At 44.1% G+C, this 24,879-nt stretch overlaps 2 protein-coding genes across 5 annotated transcripts in view; one reads left to right on the top strand and one right to left on the bottom strand.

The window, feature by feature from the left end:
* LOC142496965 (NXPE family member 1-like) overlaps window positions 1-6,944 on the bottom strand; it is a 55,895-nt gene extending 48,951 nt beyond the window's left edge. The window contains exon 1 of one of the 2 annotated variants that reach the window (XM_075604101.1): window positions 6,838-6,944. The gene's annotated coding sequence lies outside the window, so the exon portion shown is untranslated. The remainder of the gene's footprint in view (window positions 1-6,837) is intronic. The other variant, XM_075604100.1, reaches the window with a different exon arrangement.
* On the top strand, window positions 5,407-23,748 carry LOC142496966 (uncharacterized). 3 transcript variants are annotated; one of them, XM_075604104.1, is made up of 4 exons: window positions 5,407-5,590; window positions 18,985-19,290; window positions 22,128-22,238; window positions 22,804-23,748. In XM_075604104.1, exons 2-4 carry the CDS (start codon window positions 19,203-19,205, stop codon window positions 23,598-23,600), a joined length of 996 nt encoding a protein of 331 aa, XP_075460219.1. In that variant the 5' UTR covers window positions 5,407-5,590; window positions 18,985-19,202; the 3' UTR covers window positions 23,601-23,748. The 3 variants fall into 3 exon arrangements, with proteins under 3 accessions (XP_075460219.1, XP_075460218.1, XP_075460217.1); XM_075604103.1 differs by lacking the exon at window positions 5,407-5,590 and adding an exon at window positions 12,678-12,797; XM_075604102.1 differs by lacking the exon at window positions 5,407-5,590 and adding an exon at window positions 16,168-16,381.
* Window positions 23,749-24,879: the final 1,131 nt, after the last annotated feature.

Raw genomic sequence — 24,879 nt, 5'->3', positions numbered from 1 at the left:
CCCCAACCCTCCCCGCCCACCCACCACCCCTTGCCCCCTCCTCCCAACCCTCCACTGCAGCCCCCCCCACGCTCTATGAGGCTGCAGCCCCTCCCTCTGTAACACCTCTCCCCAGCCCAGAGGCTGTTGCACCCCCTCCCTCTTCCTCCCTTGCTACAGATACCGCCCCGATAGCCCAGACCAGAACGGAGAAGCAGGGAATAAAGAGGAGAGCCCCTGAGACGGATAGCCCGCACCAGGGGCTGGAGCAGAAGAGAGCCCAAATGCAAATCGGCGACTCACCCACTTCCAGCGATGCTGACAGTGACCTTGAAAGCGACCTGGAGGAGGAGGAAGCAGAGATGCAGGAGGCAGCCATTGCAGAGGAGCAGGCGGCCATTTTAGAGCAGCCACCTATCGAGACACTGGTGACCGTGGAAGAGCTCATAAGAGAGGGGCGAGAGGCAGCAGAGACCCTCCTCCTCCATGACAACCTTGGGCAAACCATGGATCTGCTAGTCCAGCTGTGCGAGGAGATCAACAAGACCACCCACGCCAGCGAGGATGGTAACTAGTATCACTGCATGTCTGTCCAACCCTTTATCCCCAAACTAATGGCGTCTTTTAACATTTTCTCCATTAACGTAAGGAGCATAGGAGAGCGGATGAGACGTGCCAGAGTACTAACATTCCTTTCTTTACAGAAATGTGATGTGTATATGCTACAGGAATGTGCCTTACCTTTTTCTCGATCCTACAGGCAGTGGTCTCACGGCCCCTCCTACTGGTCTGGGGGGAACGGGTGCAGGAACGCGGGTGTAGCCATTTTGATCCGGGGGGGATGTTTCACTGTTGATTCTGTCCATAAACTCGTCTGCGGCAGATTACTGGTCGTAGACGGTTCGTGGGCAGGGGAGCCAATTAGGCTCATCAATGTGTACACCGCCCCCCGGAGAAATGAGCGCTTGGAACTTTTCCAGCACCTTCGCCCTTGGCTCGCAACCTCCAGGGCAGTGGTGATGGGTGGGGATTTCAACTGCACGATTGAGGTGGGGGGGCGTGTGCCCCCCAGCAAATCAACAAAAATAGATGTGACGTCCAGGCTACTCATGGCGATGATTGGGGAGGCATCCCTGAAGGACGCAGTGGGATCTATGGGAGCAGGTGCCGCAAACTACTCTTGGTGCCACCCAAATGGTTCCGTGCGTTCTCGGATTGACTTCCTGTTCACCACCAAGCAGGTACAGCACAGACAGCACTCCATGGTCGCAGTACATTTCTCTGACCACAGAGCCATTCATCTCCAGGGGCGCCTGGGAGGAGGTTTCCCCCCAGGGCCAGGATCCTGGAAGCTGAACTGCGCACTGCTGGAAAGGGAGGAGATCATGGAGGAGCTGAGAACTGCATACACAGCATGTAAAGAAGAAAAGGCCTGTTTCCCCAGCACTGCAGAGTGGTGGGAATTCACGAAGATAAGGATCCGCTGCTTCCTGCAGGCAAAGGGCAGACGCCTGGCGTGTGAGAGGAAGGGGGAGTTCGAGGGCCTGCAGCGCAAGCTGCAGTCCCTGCATGACCTCAAATGCTGCGGATGGAACGTGGATGACGACCTGGAGGAAACCAAGGAGAGCCTGCAAAAGCACTTTGAGGAGGAATCCAGATGAATCATCTTCCGTTCCAAGGTGGAGAACCTTGAGAGGGGGGAGAAATGCAATGCCTTCTTCTTCAAGAAACTCCACTCTGCCCACATGCCCCTGAGGGAGCTGCGAGACAAAGATGGCAACGTGCAGCAGGGGAAGGAGGAAGTCATGGAAGTCGTGAAAGATTTCTATGAAGACCTCTACTCCCCAAAAGCATCAGACCGAGACCAGGCTGACAAATTCCTGTCAGGGATTACAAACACCATAGACCCGGCAAGAAAAGCAGCCATGAACGCCCCCCTGATGCTGGAGGAGCTCCACGCTGCAACCAAATCCTTTAAGACGGGTAGGACGCCGGGCGGAGATGGTATCCCAGCTGAGTTATACACAAAGCTTTGGGACCTGATCGGCCCGGACCTGCTCGAGCTTTACAGGGAACTGGAAGCAGAAGGTAGGATGCCCCCAATGCTGAGGGAAGGAATGCTGACGCTCTTGTACAAACGGAAGGGGGAGAGGTGCGACCTCAAGAACTGGCGTCCCATCTCGCTCCTGAACGCGGACTACAAGATCCTAGCAAAAGTCCTAGTGAACAGACTGAAGAAGGTCATCAGCCAGATCATCCACCCAGACCAGACGTGCGGCATCCCCGGACGCAGGATCGCAGACAGCCTCGCCCTAATCAGAGACGCAGTCCACTACATCAAAGACCGCCGTGTACACGCGGCCCTGGTCACCCTTGATCAGGAGTAGGCCTTCGACCGTGTCTCCCATGATTTCATGGGCAGGGTGCTGCGTGAGTATGGGATGGGGAGATGTTCTGTTCTTATGTTAACCTGATGTACCTTGACATTTGCAGTGTGGCGATCGTGAACGGATGGAAGACTAACCCCTTCCCTGTCCTCTCAGGGGTTAGGCAGGGCTGCCCTCTTTCACCTCTCCTTTTTGTCTGTTGTATAGAGCTCTTCGCCCAGTGCATCAGACGAGACGCAGAGATCAGAGGGATCGTCGTGCCAGGACCCCAGAGACGCGAAGTGAAGTGCTCGCTCTACATGGATGACGTCACCATCTTCTGCGCAGATAGCCGGTCGGTGAGGACGCTGGTCCAGACGTGCGAGGATTTCGGGAAAGCTTCAGGAGCAAAAGTCAACTGCGGGAAGTCAGAGACCAAGCTATTTGGGCTTTGGAACCTGACTGCCGACCCCCTCCCCTTCCCCATCAGAGCAGGCCTCATTCAAATCCTTGGAGTCTGGTTTGGTGTGGGGAGCGAGGCCGCTGCCCTGAAGAGCTGGAACGAGAGGCTGAACAGGGTGAAGCAGAAGATCGGATTGTGGCGCCTCAGACCCCTCACCATTGAGGGGAAAAAGCTGGTACTGCTGAACGAGATCCTCCCTGTCCTGCAGTACGTGTCCCAGGCATACCCGCCTTCGACCAGAACCTGCCAGGAGATCTCCATGGCAGTGTTCCGCTTTGTCTGGGGGGCCAAGTTTGAGAGGGGAAAGCGCGAGGTGATGTACAAAGAGCCGCACAAGGGGGGTAGAGGAATCCCCGACATCCCCACTATGCTGCGCGCCTTCTTTGTAAGCAACTGCGTGCGGATCACCCTGAGAGACTGCGACAAAGACTCCTCTGGCTACTCCATGTCCCGCCTCCTACTCCTGCCGCTCTGGAGAGCACTGGGGTGGGACAAGTGGGACAGCTCCATCCCTTACAGCTGGCGCACGGGCTGGTTCTACAAGGACGTGAAGAAGTTTGTGAGGCAGAACAATCTGGAGGGAGTAAAACCAGACCTGTGGAAGCCCAAGGTCATCTACAAAATGATCAGGGCTAAAGACATCATGGAATCGGTCCCAGGTCTCCACCCCAACACCTTTGGAACGGTGTGGAGGAATGTGGCATCGAAAAGACTAATGAACAAACACAAAGACATTGCTTGGCAGGCCATACACGGGGGACTCCCTGTGAATGCGGACAAGTACCAGAGTAAACTCAGCCTCGTGAGGCACTGCCCCAGGTGCAACCCAGTGGAGGAAAGCATCATACACCTCTTCTGGAACTGCCCCTTTGCGCAGGCCTTGCTGCGCACGCTGGACACTGACTTAAAGGACTGTATACCGAGGAAGTGCATCACGTACTACTCGGTGTTCCACGGACTTTTCACAGGAACACACACAGAGGACGCAATCGAAGCCGGTTGGCGTCTAATGTGCTGTTTCAAGGACGTTTTACTATTCGCCAGGGAACGTTTGATCAAGGGGAAGAAGAGGATGTCGGTACAGGACTGTCGCAGGCTGCTCCACAGCCTGCTCAAGGACTATTCCATCTTTGACGGCCCTGAGGAGGAGGACTAAACACCCCCCTCCCCACCCCCCCCTTACTCCCCCGCCCCAAAAGTTTTTCTGTGCAATAAAGTTAGAGATAATGTGTGTATGATATGTCATGTCTGTGGTGCGGTGCATACGTATAAATGCACTGCACCGCCGTGTTCGTCACAGTTTTTTTACTTTTGCGGAAACCATTAATAAAAATGTATGTGAGTTGTGTGGGATATGCACTGCGCCGTTGTTAACGTCGCGGTTTTTTTTTCGTTTGGAAAATGATTTATGTACTGTTATAATCTTGTTGTAAAGATTCGCTGCATAATAAAAGAATTTTCAAAACAAAAAAAAAAAAAGCTGTCTGTGGGTGGTTTTCTGGGTATGCACCTTAACCCTGGCTGTGCTCAAAGCTGTGACCATGCAGCAAGCTTAAGCCTATAGGGAACCATGTTAAAAATGGTTATTGAGGCAAAAAGTGACACTGTGTCCTCATTTGCATGTCATTTCCCAGAATCCCTTGCTGCAGTGGAAGTGCTGTATGCTGGGTGATAATGGGGAAAGGCAGGGTTGCAGACCTGCCTAAGACATGCAGATGAGCATACAGCTATATTTGCATATTTGCTTTCCTGTGGAGGGTTTTTGTCACTTTTTTTACTCACCATAACTTAACTCAGTATTATGGTTTATATATATATATATATATATATATATATATATATATATATATATATATATATATATATATATATATATATTTATATATATATATATATATATATATATATATATATTGTTTTTTTTTTTTTTTTTTGAGTTATGGTGGGTGAAAAAGGCAACAACAAAAAATCCGCTGTTAGCATATAGCCAATAAAGAATATCAATTGTGAGCACATTCACATGTCTTAGACAGATCTGCAACCCTGCCTTTTATATATATATATATATATACAGTGGTTGACAAATCACCAAAAAATCTACTCGCCACACAAAAAAATTTACTCGCCACCTAGTAGCAAACGTGTGCTGCTTGGGCCAATATTTACTCGCCTGGGGGTTAAATCCACTCGCCCGGGGCGAGCAAATGTATAGGTTTGTCGAACACTGTATGTATATATATATATATATATATATATATATATATATATATATATATATATAGAAAAAACAAAAAGTAGCGCCAACAAGCAAATAAATATAAATCAAATGATATTGATAAGGGTTAGAAAATTACTGTATATACAAAAATTCAATAGATACTAAATGCAAACATATGGATACACAAAATAACAATAATAAAAATAAAAGTCCAATGTCCAAACCACACAAAAAGTTCTGACATGTAGCACCAGAATAATGTACAGAATCCAGGGGCCCACGGCAGCTCTCTCATGGAATAACCAGTTCCACAGCAAAATCTATGATAAAGACAAAACAGAGAGTGCACGCCCAATAGTGTAACACTGTAACATTTAATGTGGGGAAGGGTGGATGTGGGGATTAGAAACACTCGCAATAGACAAGTAAAATATGTGCAGTATGTGATATATAATCACCACCAAGGTGTGTCCAAACCGCAGCAGAGAGTCCAAAGCAGGCTGGAGTTGATCTCACGAACAGCGCAATCCCTCCGGTTCACTCGGTTCACTCGAAATCATCCAGGTAATTCTGGCATCAGAGTATGGTCTTCAAATCACTACATGTGCTCTCCGGCCGCAAAGGATGCACACAGCGTGATGACGTAATGTCGTAAAGTACTTTAAATGTTACAGTGTTACACTATGGGGCGTGCGCTCTCTGTTTTGTCTTTCTCATATATATATATACACATACATACATACATACATACATACATACATACATACATACATACACACATACTGTATAGTCATTTTTTCATGATGCCCCAGCTTCAGCCCAGATGGCCTAGTCAGTCGAAGACTGAGCCACCTGTGCTGAAGCAGGGAAATCCGTAAAACCTGACTTGTTGAGGGGGCTTGAGAACTGGTTGAGCCCCCTGCCTTAATGGATTGTAACATTGGTCCAATTTTCAATGCACAATATTATTAATTTAAATAATCCCTTGTGCCTTTTTGCATTATTTTGTGCTTTCAACAAAGTTTGCCATATTTACAATTATTTTAAGACAAGTACAGTAACTCATTGTATTACCCCTTCACCATCAGCTAGTAAAGGGTATAATATCAAACTTACATTAGGTGTCACAATATACAGTGATCTTTCTATAGACAGTATTTCTATCTACTATAGAGTCCTCGGGGGATTGAGACAATAAGATTCAAGAAACAAATTCCATTCACATCACAAACTATTAGCATGGGAAACGGGATATTATACCGTATAACAAATATAAAAAAAAAAAGGTTTCACATTCGGTGACATTATTAGACCCCTGACGCTTGGTGGCGAAACATTTCACAGGGAAGAACATTTGGGAAGAAAACACTTACATTTTCGCGAAGGCATTTTGAACAGTTTCATTCATCTCTAATAACTGGAATGTATTTTTAAAGTAAACAATATATATACATAATATTATATTTTCCTTTGCTGTAGACTGAGTGTAATCATATAATGAGTATTATTATATACAGACACATAGAAAATAAATCACATTAATATGTGCACTTTCACCAGTTATTATCAAAGTGTGATGCTAGTTTCCAAATACAATAACCACTACGTTTTGAATATATACAAACTTACAGTTCCATGTTTTTGATAACAATTCCAAGATTCGTTTTATTTAAAAAAAAAAAAAAAGTTATTTCCTATCCTACATATTGTACAAATCATTTTAGAATACCTTTTCCTTCTATAAAATCGTGAAAATCACCAGTATGGTTTTTATTTCTACCTTTAATCGCTGCTCTCCCCCTTTCCCTTACCTGCTGCTCCCTCTTCGTAATGCAGTTCTTGTGCTGTACCTGTAAATTCAGTGTATTCACCTGTACTCCCCAGGGAGGTGCTGTATGCAAAGCGTGCTTAATGGGAGGACGATATACAGTGCAGTGTGCATCCATAAAAGGGACATCTAACATATTCACTTTACTGTATACTAAACAATATGTACACATGCACATATATAACATACACTGTATATATAGTATATAAACCCCCAATGTGTTAGCATTCCTGGGACATGATATCACTGTCAATTGATACATCCTTTACAGCAAACATGGCAATATCCTTGTTTGTATTCTTTAGTTCACTGTTATTAAACTAACTCTCCAAGCACCCAAATTTGGTCAATGCACGAGACACTTTGTAGACTTTCTAATTATCCAACAGTAAGTGCGCTGTGGCTATCCCTGCAATGGCTTGCCATTTCCATATGAGAGATCAGAACTATAGTAGTTTGATCAAATAGAATTTACTGTAAGCTGGTATACACACGAGATAAATATGGCTACCTGTTTGTAGTCAAATAATTGTTGGTGAATACAGTGGTCATTCTAAAAATATCACCATAATCCTCTTTCCTAACACCATATGTTTATATTGACCTTTAGTGAAGCTAGTCCCATATTTTATTTAACTTGGCAACTGACCATCACAAATGTTTAAGTAATGGAATGCATTAGTTGATTGGCAACAATATGGCAATTTATTTCCATTCTGGCAACTTTAATCTAATACTTGAGCCGATTTTTGCCAAGAAAACTCACAGCTTCTCACGTTTATGTCCCAATGCTCTCAGTGCTGATTTTAGTTATTAACTAAAGTATATTAAGCAAGTTATTAAGTAATTAAGCAAAATATATTTAAATGACTCACACCCCATACTTCCTACAGTATAGTGACAAACCTAAGGCCTGTTGTGAAGAAGAGGATACTGGGGTCAAGCCCAACAGGATCAGAACCCACACGCTCGGCTATTAAGAACAGCAGCGCTAGCAGTGTCACAAACTAGCTGAGGGGCAGCTCTGCTGGTCATTGCAGACTTGTGTTCTCTACTTCTCCCTGCTGACCCCTGTAGCCTCGTCCCTTCTGGTCTAGGATATTTGGTCGCGGACGTGTTGCTGCGATCAAATCACCGCTGGCGTTTAGTCACCACTTACCTCGCTGCTGGGACATATCTCCGCCGCTCGCTTAGCCGCCAAGGTAACCTCTAACCTTACCCTTTACTCTAAAAACCCTAATCTTAACCCCTAATACTAACTCTACTCCCTACGTTAAAAACCCTAACCCCTTACCCTACTCTTCAACCCCAAGCCCTTGCACTAAACCCCTTATTCTAATCATCTACCCTAAAAACCTTACCCCTTACCTTTGAACCCCAATCCTTTAACCCCTACCCCAACTGCTAAAAGCCCTTAAAATAACTTACCGGCTACCCCGGCCGGCAGAATATCCCCCCCGCTGTGCTTGGCACCGTGATGTCTGGGAGAGAGGCCAAATGCCCCGCTTTTTGAGTGTATGCCCTCCTGACCCAGTTTCTGCCCCCACGGCCACTTTCTCCTTTGTCCGCTGCACCTCTCCTCCCACTCCAGCCACAGCACTAGCCAGGTCTCCGGACATGCAGCCAAACAAAGGCTTTCTCTTGGCTATGCGCTATGTATGCACAATCACTTGTTTATTCTTAGGTACAGTTTACACACACAAGAATAAAGAATCACAGTTACAGGGTATACAAGGGGCATATAAAAATGGGGTTGCCTTGGGGGCCGTTGGCCAGATGAGTCCCAGGAAAGGACGGACAGAGGTCTGGGACGGGCTTAACCTTTATTATGCTGGTCCCTGGGCCTCTTTCCATCACATACAGCATCTCCCAATATTGTTATCATGGCATAACATACAGTATATTGCTAAGTTAAAGCTGCAGCATCTCCCAAAATCAACTTTAATCTAAGCACATGAGAAGATGACTAACTACAAGCACAAAGGGTTAATGATTGCAGCTGTATCTGGGAGACTCTATAACTAGAACTACTTCTTCTCCCAAACCCCCTGCCTGTCTCAGCCTCATTGTATATTGGCTCAGTCTCCCGTGTGACTGCAGTGCCATCTTCAGACTGGAGTTAGCGCAGGGGTAGCCATCTCCAGTCCTCAAGGGCCACTAACAGGTCAGGTGTTCAGGATATCTCTACTTCAGCACAGGTGGCTCAATGAGTTCCTGCTTCAGCACAGGTGGCGCAATCAGTCCCTGCTTCAACTGAGCTTCGGATTGAGCTACCTGTGCTGAAGCAGGGATTTCCAGAAAACCTGACTTGTTGGTGGCTCTTGAGGACTGGACTTGGCCACCTCTGACTTAGAGAATTGTTGTCATTAATCTGACATGTTGATCAGTGTGAGAAAAGGGATGGAAGTATTCCTAACCATCAAACTTACACCCAGGGCAAAGCAAGGAGTGTCATCTAAATAAGAATTAGGATTCAATAATTAGGAACCATGATTATAGTTATTAAATATGATGAGTCAAATGTATAAATGTTTTCATTGTACAGTTCCTGTTCCACTTGAACAGGACGGAAACATTCTTTGAAATAAACTGGCACTTCTGAGCCTCTATAGGATGCTAACAAATTATCTGCACTTTTCAGTTCTGCTTTAAATTATTGTATATTGTAACTTATCACTTGCTGTAAAAATGAATGATGGTAACAATGGAAAATGTGGAGCATGGAGAAGAAAACACCTGAATTGCAGCAAAGACGACACCCCAATGAGGGTCTCCCCACTATGCATCCCCATCACTGCACCTGTCCTATAAGACACCGTGGAAAAGGCAAACACAGAGATTGTCAGCACCTCCCCCTGTATCCCCGCTGTGGGTGTCTGTTTGCTGATATCTCCCCCTGTATCTCCGCTGTGGGTGTCTGTTTGCTGATATCTCCCCTGTATCTATGCTGTGGGTGTCTGTTTGCTGATATCTCCCCTGTATCTCTGCTGTGGGTGTCTGTTTGCTGATATCTCCCCTGTATCTCTGCTGTGGGTGTCTGTTTGCTGATATCTCCCCCTGTATCTCTGCTGTGGGTGTCTGTTTGCTGATATCACACCCTGTATCTCCACTGTGGGTGTCTGTTTGCTGATATCTCCCCCTGTATCTCCGCTGTGGGTGTCTGTTTGCTGATATCTCCCCCTGTATCTCCGCTGTGGGTGTCTGTTTGCTGATATCTCCCCCTGTATCTCTGCTGTGGGTGTCTGTTTGCTGATATCTCCCCCTGTATCTCCGCTGTGGGTGTCTGTTTGCTGATATCTCCCCTGTATCTATGCTGTGGGTGTCTGTTTGCTGATATCTCCCCCTGTATCTCTGCTGTGGGTATCTGTTTGCTGATATCTCCCCCTGTATCTCTGCTGTGGGTGTCTGTTTGCTGATATCTCCCCCTGTATCTCTGCTGTGGGTGTCTGTTTGCTGATATCTCCCCCTGTATCTCCGCTGTGGGTGTCTGTTTGCTGATATCTCCCCTGTATCTATGCTGTGGGTGTCTGTTTGCTGATATCTCCCCTGTATCTCTGCTGTGGGTGTCTGTTTGCTGATATCTCCCCTGTATCTCTGCTGTGGGTGTCTGTTTGCTGATATCTCCCCCTGTATCTCTGCTGTGGGTGTCTGTTTGCTGATATCTCCCCCTGTATCTCCGCTGTGGGTGTCTGTTTGCTGATATCTCCCCCTGTATCTCCGCTGTGGGTGTCTGTTTGCTGATATCTCCCTCTGTATCTCTGCTGTGGGTGTCTGTTTGCTGATATCTCCCCCTGTATCTATGCTGTGGGTGTCTGTTTGCTGATATCACCCCCTGTATCTCTGCTGTGGGTGTCTGTTTACTGATATCTCCCCCTGTATCTCTGCTGTGGGTATCTGTTTGCTGATATCTCCCCCTGTATCTCTGCTGTGGGTGTCTGTTTGCTGATATCTCCCCCTGTATCTCTGCTGTGGGTGTCTGTTTGCTGATATCTCCCCCTGTATCTCTGCTGTGGGTGTCTGTTTGCTGATATCTCCCCCTGTATCTCTGCTGTGGGTGTCTGTTTGCTGATATCTCCCCCTGTATCTCTGCTGTGGGTGTCTGTTTGCTGATATCTCCCCCTGTATCTCTGCTGTGGGTGTCTGTTTGCTGATATCTCCCCCTGTATCTATGCTGTGGGTGTCTGTTTGCTGATATCTCCCCCTGTATCTCTGCTGTGGGTGTCTGTTTGCTGATATCTCCCCCTGTATCTATGCTGTGGGTGTCTGTTTGCTGATATCTCCCCCTGTATCTATGCTGTGGGTGTCTGTTTGCTGATATCTCCCCCTGTATCTATGCTGTGGGTGTCTGTTTGCTGATATCTCCCCCTGTATCTCTGCTGTGGGTGTCTGTTTGCTGATATCTCCCCCTGTATCTATGCTGTGGGTGTCTGTTTGCTGATATCTCCCCCTGTATCTCTGCTGTGGGTGTCTGTTTGCTGATATCTCCCCCTGTATCTATGCTGTGGGTGTCTGTTTGCTGATATCTCCCCCTGTATCTATGCTGTGGGTGTCTGTTTGCTGATATCTCCCCTGTATCTATGCTGTGGGTGTCTGTTTGCTGATATCTCCCCCTGTATCTCTGCTGTGGGTGTCTGTTTGCTGATATCTCCCCCTGTATCTCTGCTGTGGGCTGGGCTGCCAACAGAAATCATGAAGCCCAGGACATATGAAAGGAGCAGCCCCCCCCCCCCTCCCAACCCATAGCGCACCTACCACGAAAAAATATTTTTTCGCACGCAACTGTTTTCTTGTTATTGTAATATGGAAAAAAACATTACAAGCCAATCTGTTTATTTTAATATTTTCAAGAAAAGACAAAGTTTTTGGGTGGTACCGCTCATGGTCTCAACCGTGGGATTTGAAGTGCCGCTGGTGTCCCCTTGACTGTACAGTACTTTGCAATGGATAATGAAGTTGCAGCAGCACAGTCAAAGGGAGACCCATTGGTTTGCCCAGCTGCCTTTCCAGCAACATGTTCCTTGTGATCTTAGAAGACCTGATCTCAAATTGGAACCTATGATAAGGCAAGGTTAGAGAGAGCTACTGTATGTCTGTCAGTTTGAGCAAAGGCACAAATTGTGTAAGAGAGGTGTGGTACAAGTCCCTGAAAAATTACTAAGCACTGAGCAAAGACATTGAATACACTCCTTAGTATGTCACAATGATGGCTGGGCAGTGGGGAGTAAGTAAAATGAATTATTCAAAAATGTACGGGCTTGTTTCTCTAATAAATTTCTCACGTTATCTGTGACAAGAAAAAGAAAAAAGACAGCTCACAATACTCATTGCGTAAAATATAAATTATATTGTGACAATATTCAAACAGTGGTGATACCTGTAGATGCACGTACAGCAATTCCAATATTTATAAACAGGGCATGTTTAGGGCACATGTTACCACTGCAGCATCAGCAGGTCTTGAATCTGTGGTCTCGATCCTCTGCAGTTGTGGTGGTGCTTTCCCCAAGAAAGGGGAACTCTGGTGCTGAATAATAGATAATGGAAGTATTTACAGTCCATTACTAGGCTCTAGGGCTAGAAAACCCACAATGTGAGCTATTCTCTATGAAGCACTACAGTAGATGCGGGAGCACAGACATCACTAAGCCGGCGCCGTGATCTTCCGATTTGTAAATAATAAATAAAAGGGGCTTACCGCGGGCTCCGTTACGGGAATATACAAAGTAAAGACACACAGCCAAAGTTGATTTATAATGGCGCCGGCTTAGTGACGTCAGTGCGTCCACGTCTAGGAAAGCACAACCATAGCTGCAGAGGATTGACACCAAAGAAGCAAGACTGGAGACGAAGCGCTAGGACACCTGTATACCTTCACTTACCCGGATGGGATTGAAGTGATGTCGGTGGCGCCTTGCTGATCCATGGCCTGCTGATGCTGCAGTGGTAACATGTGCCCTAAACATGCCCTGTTTTTAAATATTGGAATTGCTGTACCTGCATCTATCACCACTTTTTGAATATTGTTACAATATAATTTATATTTTACGCTATGAGAGTTGTGCGCTGCCTTTTTCTTTTTCATGTCATCCAAGATGCTAAGCCATCTACTGTACTTTGAACAGCAGCAGACACTCGTTCTTTATTGTATTACAGTAGGTTATCTTTTTATATTCACAATCACTGGTTTGTGCTTAACCTTGGTGCATTATTTTTATTGCGAACATGTATTTTATTAGTTTAAGTCTCTTCTAGACTTTGTGAGTTATACTAACACTATATACAACACGATTTGGTGTGCAGTTATGTTCATTGTTGTTTATTTGTGACAAATTTGATTTTTTTTTTAAAAGTTGTTATCTCATCATGTTTCCAATAGTTACAATACATTTTTTTTTTACCAAGATATTGTGTCTTATTTTTTAAATTTTTTTTTTATTATTCATCTGTATATCAGTGTCACTAATACCAATGACAGTGTACAGTGCATTTCCAGGCGAAAATTATTATTTATTAGTGCAATTAAAACATAAATTATAATAAGTGCACCGGGTAAAAACAAAGCAATAGGTTCACACAAATAAAAAATATCATACACCAATTTAAATCTTGTTACACTCCTCCCCACCTTTTAAAAAAAATATTACAATATTACAATGTGTCAAAAAAAATGTACAGTAATAATGCTTAGTATCAGATGACCACAAAACTTTATATAGAGAGTGTAACTACGAGAGTCTGCTGCTTGTCAGTAAAGATGGCCTGTCATCTGATGAACTAGGAGAGATAGAAAAAAGACAGCGCACAACTCTCATAGTATAGTGAAATATATCATAAAAATGTTATAAAACAGATGAGTATTGCACATACATCAATTCAGTTCGTTAAGGCATGTCATGTTAAAATTGTAGATAGTTCTGAGTGAAAGGCTTGGGCAAAGTGTTTGTAATGTTAGTGAGACTAGAGATGATGCTACAGGTATAGCCATGTTATACAGTATATAGGAAACTAATAAGTTGCAATAAGCGATGAGCCTCCTCAGCAGCCTCTGTGAGGAAGAATGGGCTACAACAGTTAATAAACAATTATTTTAATCAAAACTACAAAACTCCCTGTGCCCATCATTTACCACCTTATTTCTGTCATCTGGGAGAACCATACCCAGCCACATGAACCATCAAAGATAAGCTGTGCACTCCTTTGGAGCCTGGCAGGGAAGGGTTACAATAATAATAATGATAATATAATAACTCAATGCGTTCTCATGTGACATTAGCGAGATTGCATCAGGCACAAGCACATAGATCATAAGGGGCTTGGGACAGGGACTATGTTAAGAGAACTTTGGAGCAAACATGATGGGGTTATGTATCTGGGGGTATAACAGGGAATGTGTGAGAAAAGGGGATAGAGTGCTACAAAGTGATGGTGGGCACTATTATAACATAGTGAAAAAATAAGGGATATTATAGGCTAAAGCAGTAAAATTCCGGGCATTACTGAAATCCCTGCCCTCTGATTGGTTAGAATTCTGGGCATTATTCATTCAGTAATGCCCGGAATTTTTGGTACCCTGCCAACTCACCTTTCAGAGATGCAGGGGGAGCGCGGCATCTCTGTTCCTCTCCTCTCACAGCACGGAAACACAGGCTCTCTCACACAGCACATGCAGGCACTCACACAGGCTCTCTCACAACAGCACATGCAGGATCTCACACACAGCACATGCAGGATCTCTCACACACACAGCACATGCAGGCTCTCTCACACAGCACATTCAGGCTCTCTCACACACAGCACATGCAGGCTCTCTCACACAGCACATGCAGGATCTCTCACACACACAGCACATGCAGGCTCTCTCACACAGCACATGCAGGCTCTCTCACACAGCACATGCAGGCTCTCTCACACACAGCACATGCAGGCTCTCTCACACACAGCACATGCAGGCTCTCTCACTCTCCCCCCCCCCTCCCTCCCTCCCCCTCCACTGCTATTGCTGTCAGAAGCTGGAGGGTCCCAAATAGTAACTTTGTTACTTGCAACAAAGTAATGAAACACAAAATACAGACGAAAAGACACTTACTTGGGCTGGGGTTGAAAATTAGACTTTCCTAGTGCAGGGAACACTTTGGGAGAGTCTTACCATGACCGCGATTTAGCCCGAATTCTCCTAGAACCCAATTCGGTATAAAATTCCATACCCCACCGCTGCGTTCTGTTCTGAGAACTTGGTACTCCTGACCACGAGTTTGTCCATATCTCCTGGAACACAAATTGGCATAAAATCCAAGCCGCGACCGCTACATTCGGTTCTGAGAGCTTGGGCACAAAATGTTGGACTTAGGGCATCATGCAGTAAGCAGCGAAAAAATGCATTAGCCAGTTTAGCAATTCGCCATGTTTTTGGCGTGTTAAAGTCGCTGTATGCAGGAATGGGCGAATCAGCGGCGAATCAATGCGCCACCACCATTTGCAAATATGGCGACTCGCTTGGCGGGAATGTTGAAATGTCGTGCATGCACCGCCACTGGCGTGCACGCCCCGCCACTGGCGTGCACGCACCGCCAATGGCGTTCTGTTTCTGAATCGCGCGATTAAACAACCAATGGCGTGATTGTGCGGCCTATTTAAAGGTAACATTTGTTTATATTCTTTCTCTGTGTTGTTGGGAGAGAGAGAGAGGGAGTGACGGACAGAGCTGTGCATTGTGAGAGAAATTGATAGACGTGTTGATTGATTTGTTTTGTGCTGTTATATTTTGTTTTCAATTTGTTGTTATTGTGTATTAGAAATTGTTCAGTGAGTTTGAGGTTTTTTTTTGTGTTGCTTGTGAGTGCTACAGGTATGGACGGGAGGCGTGGGAGTCAGAGGACTGATGCTGCGGTGAGTGATGTGAGTCAGGAAAGTGATGTTGCTGACAGTGTTGATGCTGAGTTCAGTGCTGTGAGTCAATGCAGTAATGCTGGTGTGAGTGTTGCTCCTGTGAGAAGTCGTGTGAGAGAGGGGAGTGATACAAGGGTGAGTGTTTCTCGTGTGAGTAGGCGTTTGAGAGAGGGGAGTGATGCTAGACTGAGTGCTGCTGTTCGTGTGAGTAGTCGTTTGAGAGAGGGGAGTGATGCAAGGGTGACTGCATCTTGTGTGAGTAGCCGTGCGAGAGAGGGGAGTGATGCAAGGGTGAGTGCTGCTCGTGTGAGTAAGGGGACTGGTGGTGGTGTTGCGCGTGGTGGTGGTGGTGGTGGTGGTGGGGGGTGCGTGGTGGTGGTGGGGGGTGCGTGGTGCTGTTGGGGGGGTGCGTGGTGGTGGTGTGCGTCGTGGTGGTGTGGTGTCTGATGGTGCATTGCTTCTGGATTCTCTTCCATTGGAAGAAGGTGAGTCCAGTCAGCATCAGGCAGGTGCCAATGCAGCACGTGCTCCAAGGAAAAAAAACAGAGTGGCAAGAAATAAAAGATTTAATAAAGCAGAAATGATAGCCCTTGTGACGGGCATTGTGGCAAAATATGATCAGCTCTGTGGTCATTTAGTAGGTAAGATATTTTAATCCTTGATTATGTTTCAAATTATATTCCTATGATTATGCATAAATATGTTGTAATACATGTGATTTCATGGCCTTTATTTATGTCATATATAATACATGGTATATATGGCAGTATGTAAAGGAGGTTATGTATGTATGTAAATGTAATTTATGTATTTCTAAATAGAATGCATGTAATAGATACGAGAAGATAATAATTGTATGCACATTATCAGTTAGTCTTACAACTTAAAATTGCATTTATATATTACAATGGAGTTCATGTTCATTATTGATTAAAACAAGAAAAAACACAAAAGCGCACCAAGATGAGAGATAGATATTGTATTAGCAACAAATAATAAAATTAGTAACTTACATATAAAATTTCTTTAATAATCCCCGATTCTGGTGTCTATCACAGGAGTAGGGCATCACATAGGAAGTATGAAGGGTAATCTCAGTTCTACACTCCGCACCACGCTACCACACGTGGAGGACAGGAGAGTGAACAGAGACAGCCCCAGCGCGCGGGTCTGATCTCTCAGAACTGAGATTACCCTTCATACTTCCTATGTGATGCCCTACTCCTGTGATAGACACCAGAATCGGGGATTATTAAAGAAATTTTATATGTAAGTTACTAATTTTATTATTTGTTGCTAATACAATATCTATCTCTCATCTTGGTGCGCTTTTGTGTTTTTTCTTGTTTTGCTGATATTGGTACCACCATCGGGGTTCCGGTGGAGACCACATTTGGAGGTGGGGGAGACACCTCATAAACACAGAAGCAGCAAAAGAACTGAGAGGGACCAACACTCCAAGTTTAAAGAGCCAGAGCGCGGACTGAACTTTTCATTCATTATTGATTAATTTCCTTGTTCCACTAGTTGAAGGCAGCATGCAAGGGACAGTGACTTTAACATCATTATTTTTCATGAATTTCACAGTCTACATAGGTTATTACTATTCATGTCTAGCGGTATAAATGTGACATGTGAACAATTCCTTTTTGTATAGTTATGTATATGTGTTTTAATGTCGCCCTCTGTATACATACATGACATACTATATATTCCCCCATACACAGCATATATCTATATCCATACTGTTACTCTCCCTCTGTGTACACACACAATACATTCGCTATACACACACAAAATGGTGGTACACAGAACATAATAAACGCACACACCACACCTCAAATTCAAAATGGAGTTGTAACAGTTATCATAACCATGAATCCCATCCCCCCACCCCACCCACACATCAACATAATGTTACATACAAATGTTGCATTAATGGAGGGGAGGAGTCCAATTGTGTCTGAGTTATTGTCCAATCCCCTGTCGTGTAACTGTTAGGCCTCGTTTAGGGTGCTTCCTTTGTAGGCAGTGCGTGCGGACATGAGGTACAATGTATTTAATCTGAACTGTGGTTGTCATGGTAGCAGCTGGGCTGTCTCCGAAGTATGGAGTTTATGCAGGCTAAAGTTCAATGAAGCAAACCAGACGTTTATTTAAGCTGCTGCAGCGTCACTGTGACCTAGGCAGCCAATTACAGGCATACCCCGCATTAACGTACGCAATGGGACCGGAGCATGTATGTAAAGCGAAAATGTACTTAAAGTGAAGCACTACCTTTTCCCTCTTATCGATGCATGTACTGTACTGCAATCGTTATATACGTGCATAACTGATGTAAATAACGCATGTGTAACAGGCTCTATAGTCTTCCCGCTTGCGCACAGCTTCGGTACAGGTAGGGAGCCGGTATTGCTGTTCAGGACGTGATGACAGGCGCATGCGTGAGCTGCCGTTTGCCTATTGGGCGATATGTACTTACTCGTGAGTGTACTTAAAGTGAGTGTACTTAAAGCGGGGTATGCCTGTACATCATTCTTGAGAATGAGTTCAAGAGTGCAACTTCTATCCCTAACCTGGCGTCTGTATCCCCTCCCCCTCCCTGCCTCCTCAACACTTGATTAAATCTGCTGACCGTATCAACACACATTGGCCATCAGACTGCCGCCCTCCCTCACTAACGCACTCCCTCCAACTCCTGGTTTTGGCACCCTGAACGAGGCATAATGCTGAATGTGTGAAATAAAAAACACATTTTAATCTTCTTGAATGTGTCACATTCATGCATGATTAGAACACATAACATTATGTAATCCTACTTCAGTGCTGCTCAAATAATGATGAAGTTACCCACATAAATGGGATGTTTCAATAAAATTACATGTTCACGTCAGATGGATCAATTAGTGGCTGAGTTTTATTAATTTCTTCTTTGAGGCAGCTGTGCACAATTTTCTTGTGAACCAAAACATGCACTGTTTGCTGCGTTATCACCCTGGGGTTCTGCATGTGTCTGTGAAAGCATTCTTTTTAAAGATGGGTGTATTATGACATCTTCTGACTATCATTCTACATTTACACCATGATGTCTATATTTTGATGTAGACCCATGTATGTTTTATTTTATGTGCCACAGATTTAAAATTATTTTGCATATTCGAAAAGTGTACACTATTGCATGCATTGATGAAAACTGAATTTAAAACATTATTGATTGTACTACATTATTCTATTCTATTTAAAGGCAGGACCAGTTCCACAATTCGCCATCAGTTATGGGAGGATATTCGGGTTTCGGTATCAGCATGTGGAAATCAGGTCCGGACATTGAAGAATTGTAAAAAAAAAATTGATGATATACGGAGAAATTTGAAAAATGCCATTCAATTTGGCCGCAGGCATGCTTCCGGGACTGGAGGTGGACCACCAGCATCACCTATTACATTCACCCCTTTGGAGGAGATGTTGAGGGAAAAATTATTACCTGTTGTCGTCTCTGGATTATCTGGAGACAGAGACATAGGCGTTTATCCTCAAACTTTTCCACTAGGTGATTAATGTCTATATATGCCATGTTGTTTATAAGAATGTTTATTATAATGTGACAGTTGAGAAAACATTAGATTCATGTTTATTTTAAAGTAACATATAGGGTATTAAAAATCTGGCCAATAAACTTTTTTTTACATTTCTTCTGATAAAATAATTTTTAATTTCATTATCGACTAATTTGTCAGAAACTTAAGTAGTTAGGGTTACTTTTGTTACTCTGTAGGTGCATTATTGTGTGACCTTACACATGATATTTCTGAGGATGTGAATAATTACAATAACCCTTTATGCAATCGACTAGGGGGCCTATGCAGAGAGGATCGGCAAAATAAATTGCCATTGTTGTAAAAGTTCAACATTGTGGCGTATTTATTGAGCCTGATTCAGAAAGGACAAATCGTCAATCAAGTCTCAAAGTGTATGATTGGCGAGTGTTAATCGCGCCATTTCAGACTGAGCTACTTACATCTGGCTATATTTTCAGTCACTGCGGGTGAAAGTCGCGCTCGTGAGTCTCGCGAGACTTCAATTCAAGTGGGCGGGAAATTTCTAAAGTAAACACCACATTCCTGGCACAGCATCTTAGTGACGGCTTCTGCATAGTTACATACCAGAGAAATAGCGCGCGTCTCTCTGTTAAAGTGGTAGAAGCACTGTGAAGCTGCAGATACTGAAAAAAAAACCTTCTCTTTACACTTTTACAATTTTTATTAGCTACAGTCATAGACATTCAGCGACAGACAGTGTAGTGACTGTAGTTGCGGCCACACGCTAACTATAACTATGTCACTTTCGCGCGGTAGTAGTGTGAGGAGAAGTGGTGCACATGCAGTGCGACATGTCATTTCCACTGCTTCAGCACGCACACATGTGTGTGTGGTTGGAAGTTCCACAGCGTTTGGGAGCCGTGCTGCTGGAGTGAGTGGGGTGGGCGGACGTGTAAGGGTAAATGATACAGTTGTAGAGAGTGCAACATTGTCTGCTTTTGAAACTTGTACTCCTTCTGTGTCTGCAAGTGCCACTGCTGTGTCTAGTGACTCTCCGTGTGTCAGTCAGGATTATGGTGTTGTTGGGGTGAATGTTGCTGCCAGTCACAGTTTCCGTGGAAATTCTAGTGTGCGTGGTACTGTCTCTGGTAGTGTGCGTGGTAGTGTCACTGGCAATGTGCGTGCTGCAGAACGTGGTACTGTGCGTGGCGCTGTGGCTGGTACAGTGCGCGGGAGTGTACGTGGTAATGTTCGTGGTTCAGAACGTGGTAATGGGCGTGGTGGTGTCCGTCGTTATGTTCGTGTTTCTGACCGTGCTAGTGTGCGTGGTAGTATGCGTGGTCGTGTGCGTGTTGTTGTGGCTGGTAGTGTGGCTGGTAGTGGACGTGATGGTGTATGTGGCGGTGTTCGTGGCCGTGTGCGTGGTGGTGTGAGGGCTGCAACGCCTAATCGTCGCAGTCCTATTATTGCTGTGTGTGGTAGTGCAGGTCAAACAGCTGCTGCTAGTGTGATTGTGCCACCAATTGAGCATGCATCCCCAAGGCCAACACCTCCTGCTACTGTGTATGCTGAGTATGCAAGTGAGGGATCAGATCATGGTGACGAGGACATTAGCATTACGTCCATGGATGTCGAAGATGGAGACACTACAGACCACAATGTTGCACATACAAATACACAAACACAGTATGAGGGTAGGAAAAGAAACATAAAATTCAGCGACGAAGAAAATAGAGTACTAGTCACGTTAATTGCAGAGAACTATGATCGCCTGTTTGGGCATCTAGTTGGTAAGTTGAAAGCGTGTAATACATCCCACCGTCTACTTCTTATGTCATGCACTGTGTGTAGCCCACACAGAGGTAAAGGCATGTTAAAAGATGGCATGGCACAACAGTTTTAATGATGGCCCCGTACATAGGGTTTCTGCCATGAAGATATGGCCTGGGTGCAAAATGTGTGCAAAAAAAACGCGTGTACGCTCCAGTTCGTTTGGTGCGACTTACAGAACAATGTGTGACACATTACCATACGCCAGTTTAGAAATATATATGTTGCCTTTGACATCAACGATTCCAGTAGCAAATAAAATTACATTGTTATCAATATTACTTGAAACTAGTCTCCTGATGTCTATTTGCAGTTAAAACACCAGCAGCGGTGAAGAAGGAATTGTGGAGGAACATCCGGGATTCTGTATCAGGATGTGGTGTTCAAGTGCGTTCGCATGACAATTGCAGGAAACGTTTTGATGACATCAAAAGAAAATTGAAAGTCAAATTGCAGAGCATTAACAAGCATGCCGCAGGAACAGGGGGAGGTACATTTGAAACTCACACCTCTAGAGGAGCAGCTTAGTTCTAAGTTGCCAGTGATACAAGTTGAGGGTTTGGAAGGAGATTTTGATATCGGTGTTTTCGATGAAGATTTTAATCAAGGTGACTAATGTACCACCATGTTATATCATCAGAAGTACATGATAGTGACCTGCAGATGTGCCATTATAGTACTGCAAACGATACAATAAACAGCAACAGGCAATAATGAGTCAATGCTATGGAAAGTGTGTTTGCTTACTTTGCTGTGTGAAACAGATGAAAAGTCACTGCAACATGGACACAATTTTTCCCAAAACAATGTTGATGCGTGTATGATGACAGAAATCAAACTATAGGAAAAGATTAGTGCTTGACAGAAATTATAAATGTGACGTATCCTTACACGTTTGACACTGACAATTACATGAAATGTGGCAAGTTTACAGACCTCACACATTACTCTGTATGCAAGGTAACAGTAATGACAGTTCAGCTTAATAACCGTAATGTTATGTATGTATACATTGCAGAGGTCGGTGTTTCTCCATCAGCTGTGTCTGAGAATTTGGAACATGGCACAGCACCACACAGCATGCAATCACAAGTCGCGTCGCCGGATAATTCAGTTGCTGCTTTTGAAGGTGAATTGTGTTCTGATATGTTATCCTTCAGACAGTACTGATCAGTTGTTTCCATGTATTTGGCCTTGCTAACATTGTCTCTTGCACTTGTTTTTATGTAAGTACATAAGGAAACAAACGATCCAGCATTGCATTTGCATATAACTTTGCAGTGCGTGGTTTGTGGCAAACCATGAAACGTTACATACCCACGCTATAATAACTAAGCTGTTAAAACAGTTACAGTTAAAACGTAAGGTATATACATAATGTTAATGCCTAACTTGATTTTTCCCAATGGTTTCTGCTGCACTCCTCTGTCAGTTTCAACTTCAGCACACAGTAACCTTTTCGGGTCTGAATGTAATGTTGTGCATAGCATAACTGCACATCGGTTTGGCTGCAAAAAACATGTTTGTGCAGTGTTACTGATGTATGCATTGTTGCTTACATATGCATGGTTGGCACTTTCTGCGGCTACTAGTTTACTTTCGGCCGTTCATGTGTTCTGATAGTGGCATACTATTTTTATTGTTTATATACACTCTCTGTGTATTGATGGTAACACCAATAATTTATTCCATAGATAGACACAGCGAAGGAAGCAGGAGTTTCCGGCATGTCTCACAGGATCCATGTTCGCCCCTCATAGATGTAGCAAGTTATCCTACTGACAACATGACTGACTATCACACCGCCAACCATGAAGAACTGGTGGCCATTCAGGAAGCGGAGCAACGTTTGTTGCAAAGTAATGCAGCGAAACATAGTGAATTAATGTCTGTGCATCAATTAATGGTGACAGAAATTAGAGAGGTCAAAGACATTTTAAGAAGTACAGTTACAGAACTACGTACACATAATTCCTATATGGAGGCCATTGTAACGTGTTTCATGAAACAAAATGACCTCCAAAGGTCAACAGTTGTGGCATCATTTCTGCCATCGACGTTTGTAGCTACTTTGGAGGGTGCTGATGGTTTGGAAGTGAGCTGCCCTACCAATTCTGAAGCGCAAGGTGCTATTGCAGCACATCACATTGACACATGCCGTAATGATCAAAACATTGCTAATGAACAACACAGTGAAAATGTGTACGTTTCTGATAATAGTGGCGTGCCCTTGGTACAACTTTTTGCAACCGAAACGGCACACACACCAGCAATGACTCCAACAGGCACATCTTCATGTGTCCTTTCGTCTCAATATGATGTGCAGCAAACAAGCAGTCTTGTGAGTAGTCACACAGAATGTGAAAATACTAACACAAATGAGTGCCTTCCGAGGGTTGCAGCCGAAGCCGGCACTAAACGGCGGCAAAAAGTTAAAAATGTACGCAGTACACTTGGTGCTCGCGTCATGCGTTCCCAAAATAAAAAGTGAAACATGTTCTTCCTGTGTTTTCACGCCCCAAAAACTGACATTTGTGTGATGCCATGTTGCGTATGTATTAACCGGTGTAAGTGCCATGCAACTGACATAGTTTGTATGGAGTCATACTTATGTTTCTGTCTGGTTTTAAATGTGTAACAAGCCATGTTAATGTTAATAAAAGTTTTGCAGCCTGTCGGTGTATACTTGATTTGGTTTTTACACTTTCTGGTGCCTGCCACATGCAACACAAACTAGGTTGTTACAATAGGCAACATATACTTTACGTGGGATAGCAAATAATGTACATGTCAACACGGCAACAGAATAATATATTGTAATGTTCAGTCACATGAACACGTTTACACACAGTTCAGAATATTGTAATAGCAGAACGCAAAGTCTAAAACAAGGTATTGCTGAAGTTATATTTCTCTTCCTTTTTGATTGTGAAGGTGCCATTAAACATCTGTGTTAGGGAGGAAACAAAACTTACAGTGTTTCCTTTGTTAAATAACCTTGAGCAGGCGAGGGAGCTGATAATAATGGAAAAGTTTTAATTCGACTTAAAGGCAGATATATGGGAAACAAATATATTTTACAGATTTTCTCTATGCAAAATGGATGCACGACATGCACAGCAGGAAATACCGAAAGTGACTTACAAACAAATAATTATTGCTGCAATTAGTAGTAAGCCGGACAAACAAGCGACAGTGAAGGAAATTTATGCATACGTTTTTACTGTTTCTGACAATTATTTTTGTCATACATCCAATACAGTCCCTGACATATGTGCAAAACATTGTGTCATTATATCAATAATGTCGTTCCGGTTGACACCAAGAACAAAATCTTCTGCCACCTTATCAGAACTTAACATGTTAAAACAAAACACTTCATGCCCTGTATATGCACAGGCAATGGAGCAATGTTATAGGAACTCTTCTTATAGGCGAATCACAGGGGTTTCATCATTTCTGCTTTGCTTTCATAGTAGAAATAGGTTTGCCGGTACATGTAACCTCCATGGGAATTCGAGGCAAAAATGAATGACTAACGTACAAAGTTCACACACATTCCGTTCAACATAACTGAAACTGTTCCATAATGAATGTCTGTCTGAACTGCCCCTTTTTCCAGAAAGTGTAATGGTGGGCGTCATTTCTCGCATTCTTCCTTGACATTAGGGTGAATTATACCCACTGTTAACTGTTTGTGCCTCTATGTTTTCACAGACATCCTGCATACATGGCTGGAGAAGACACGCGTAATGAAGGTGGAAGAATGC

This window comes from Ascaphus truei, chromosome 6, assembly GCF_040206685.1.
Source record: "Ascaphus truei isolate aAscTru1 chromosome 6, aAscTru1.hap1, whole genome shotgun sequence".
Taxonomy (NCBI): Eukaryota; Metazoa; Chordata; class Amphibia; order Anura; family Ascaphidae; genus Ascaphus; species Ascaphus truei.
The sequence above is the reverse complement of the archived record's forward strand: the minus strand, read 5'-3'. Positions and strand labels throughout refer to the sequence as shown.

Coding starts and splice junctions, on each gene's coding strand:
- LOC142496966 (XM_075604102.1), top strand. CDS start 16,321: ATGATAGCCCTTGTGACGGGCATTGTGGCAAAATATGATCAGCTCTGT. Junction 16,382..18,984: donor GCTCTGTGGTCATTTAGTAG/GTAAGATATTTT, acceptor TTCTATTTAAAG/GCAGGACCAGTTCCACAATT. Junction 22,239..22,803: donor TTCAGTTGCTGCTTTTGAAG/GTGAATTGTGTT, acceptor TTTATTCCATAG/ATAGACACAGCGAAGGAAGC.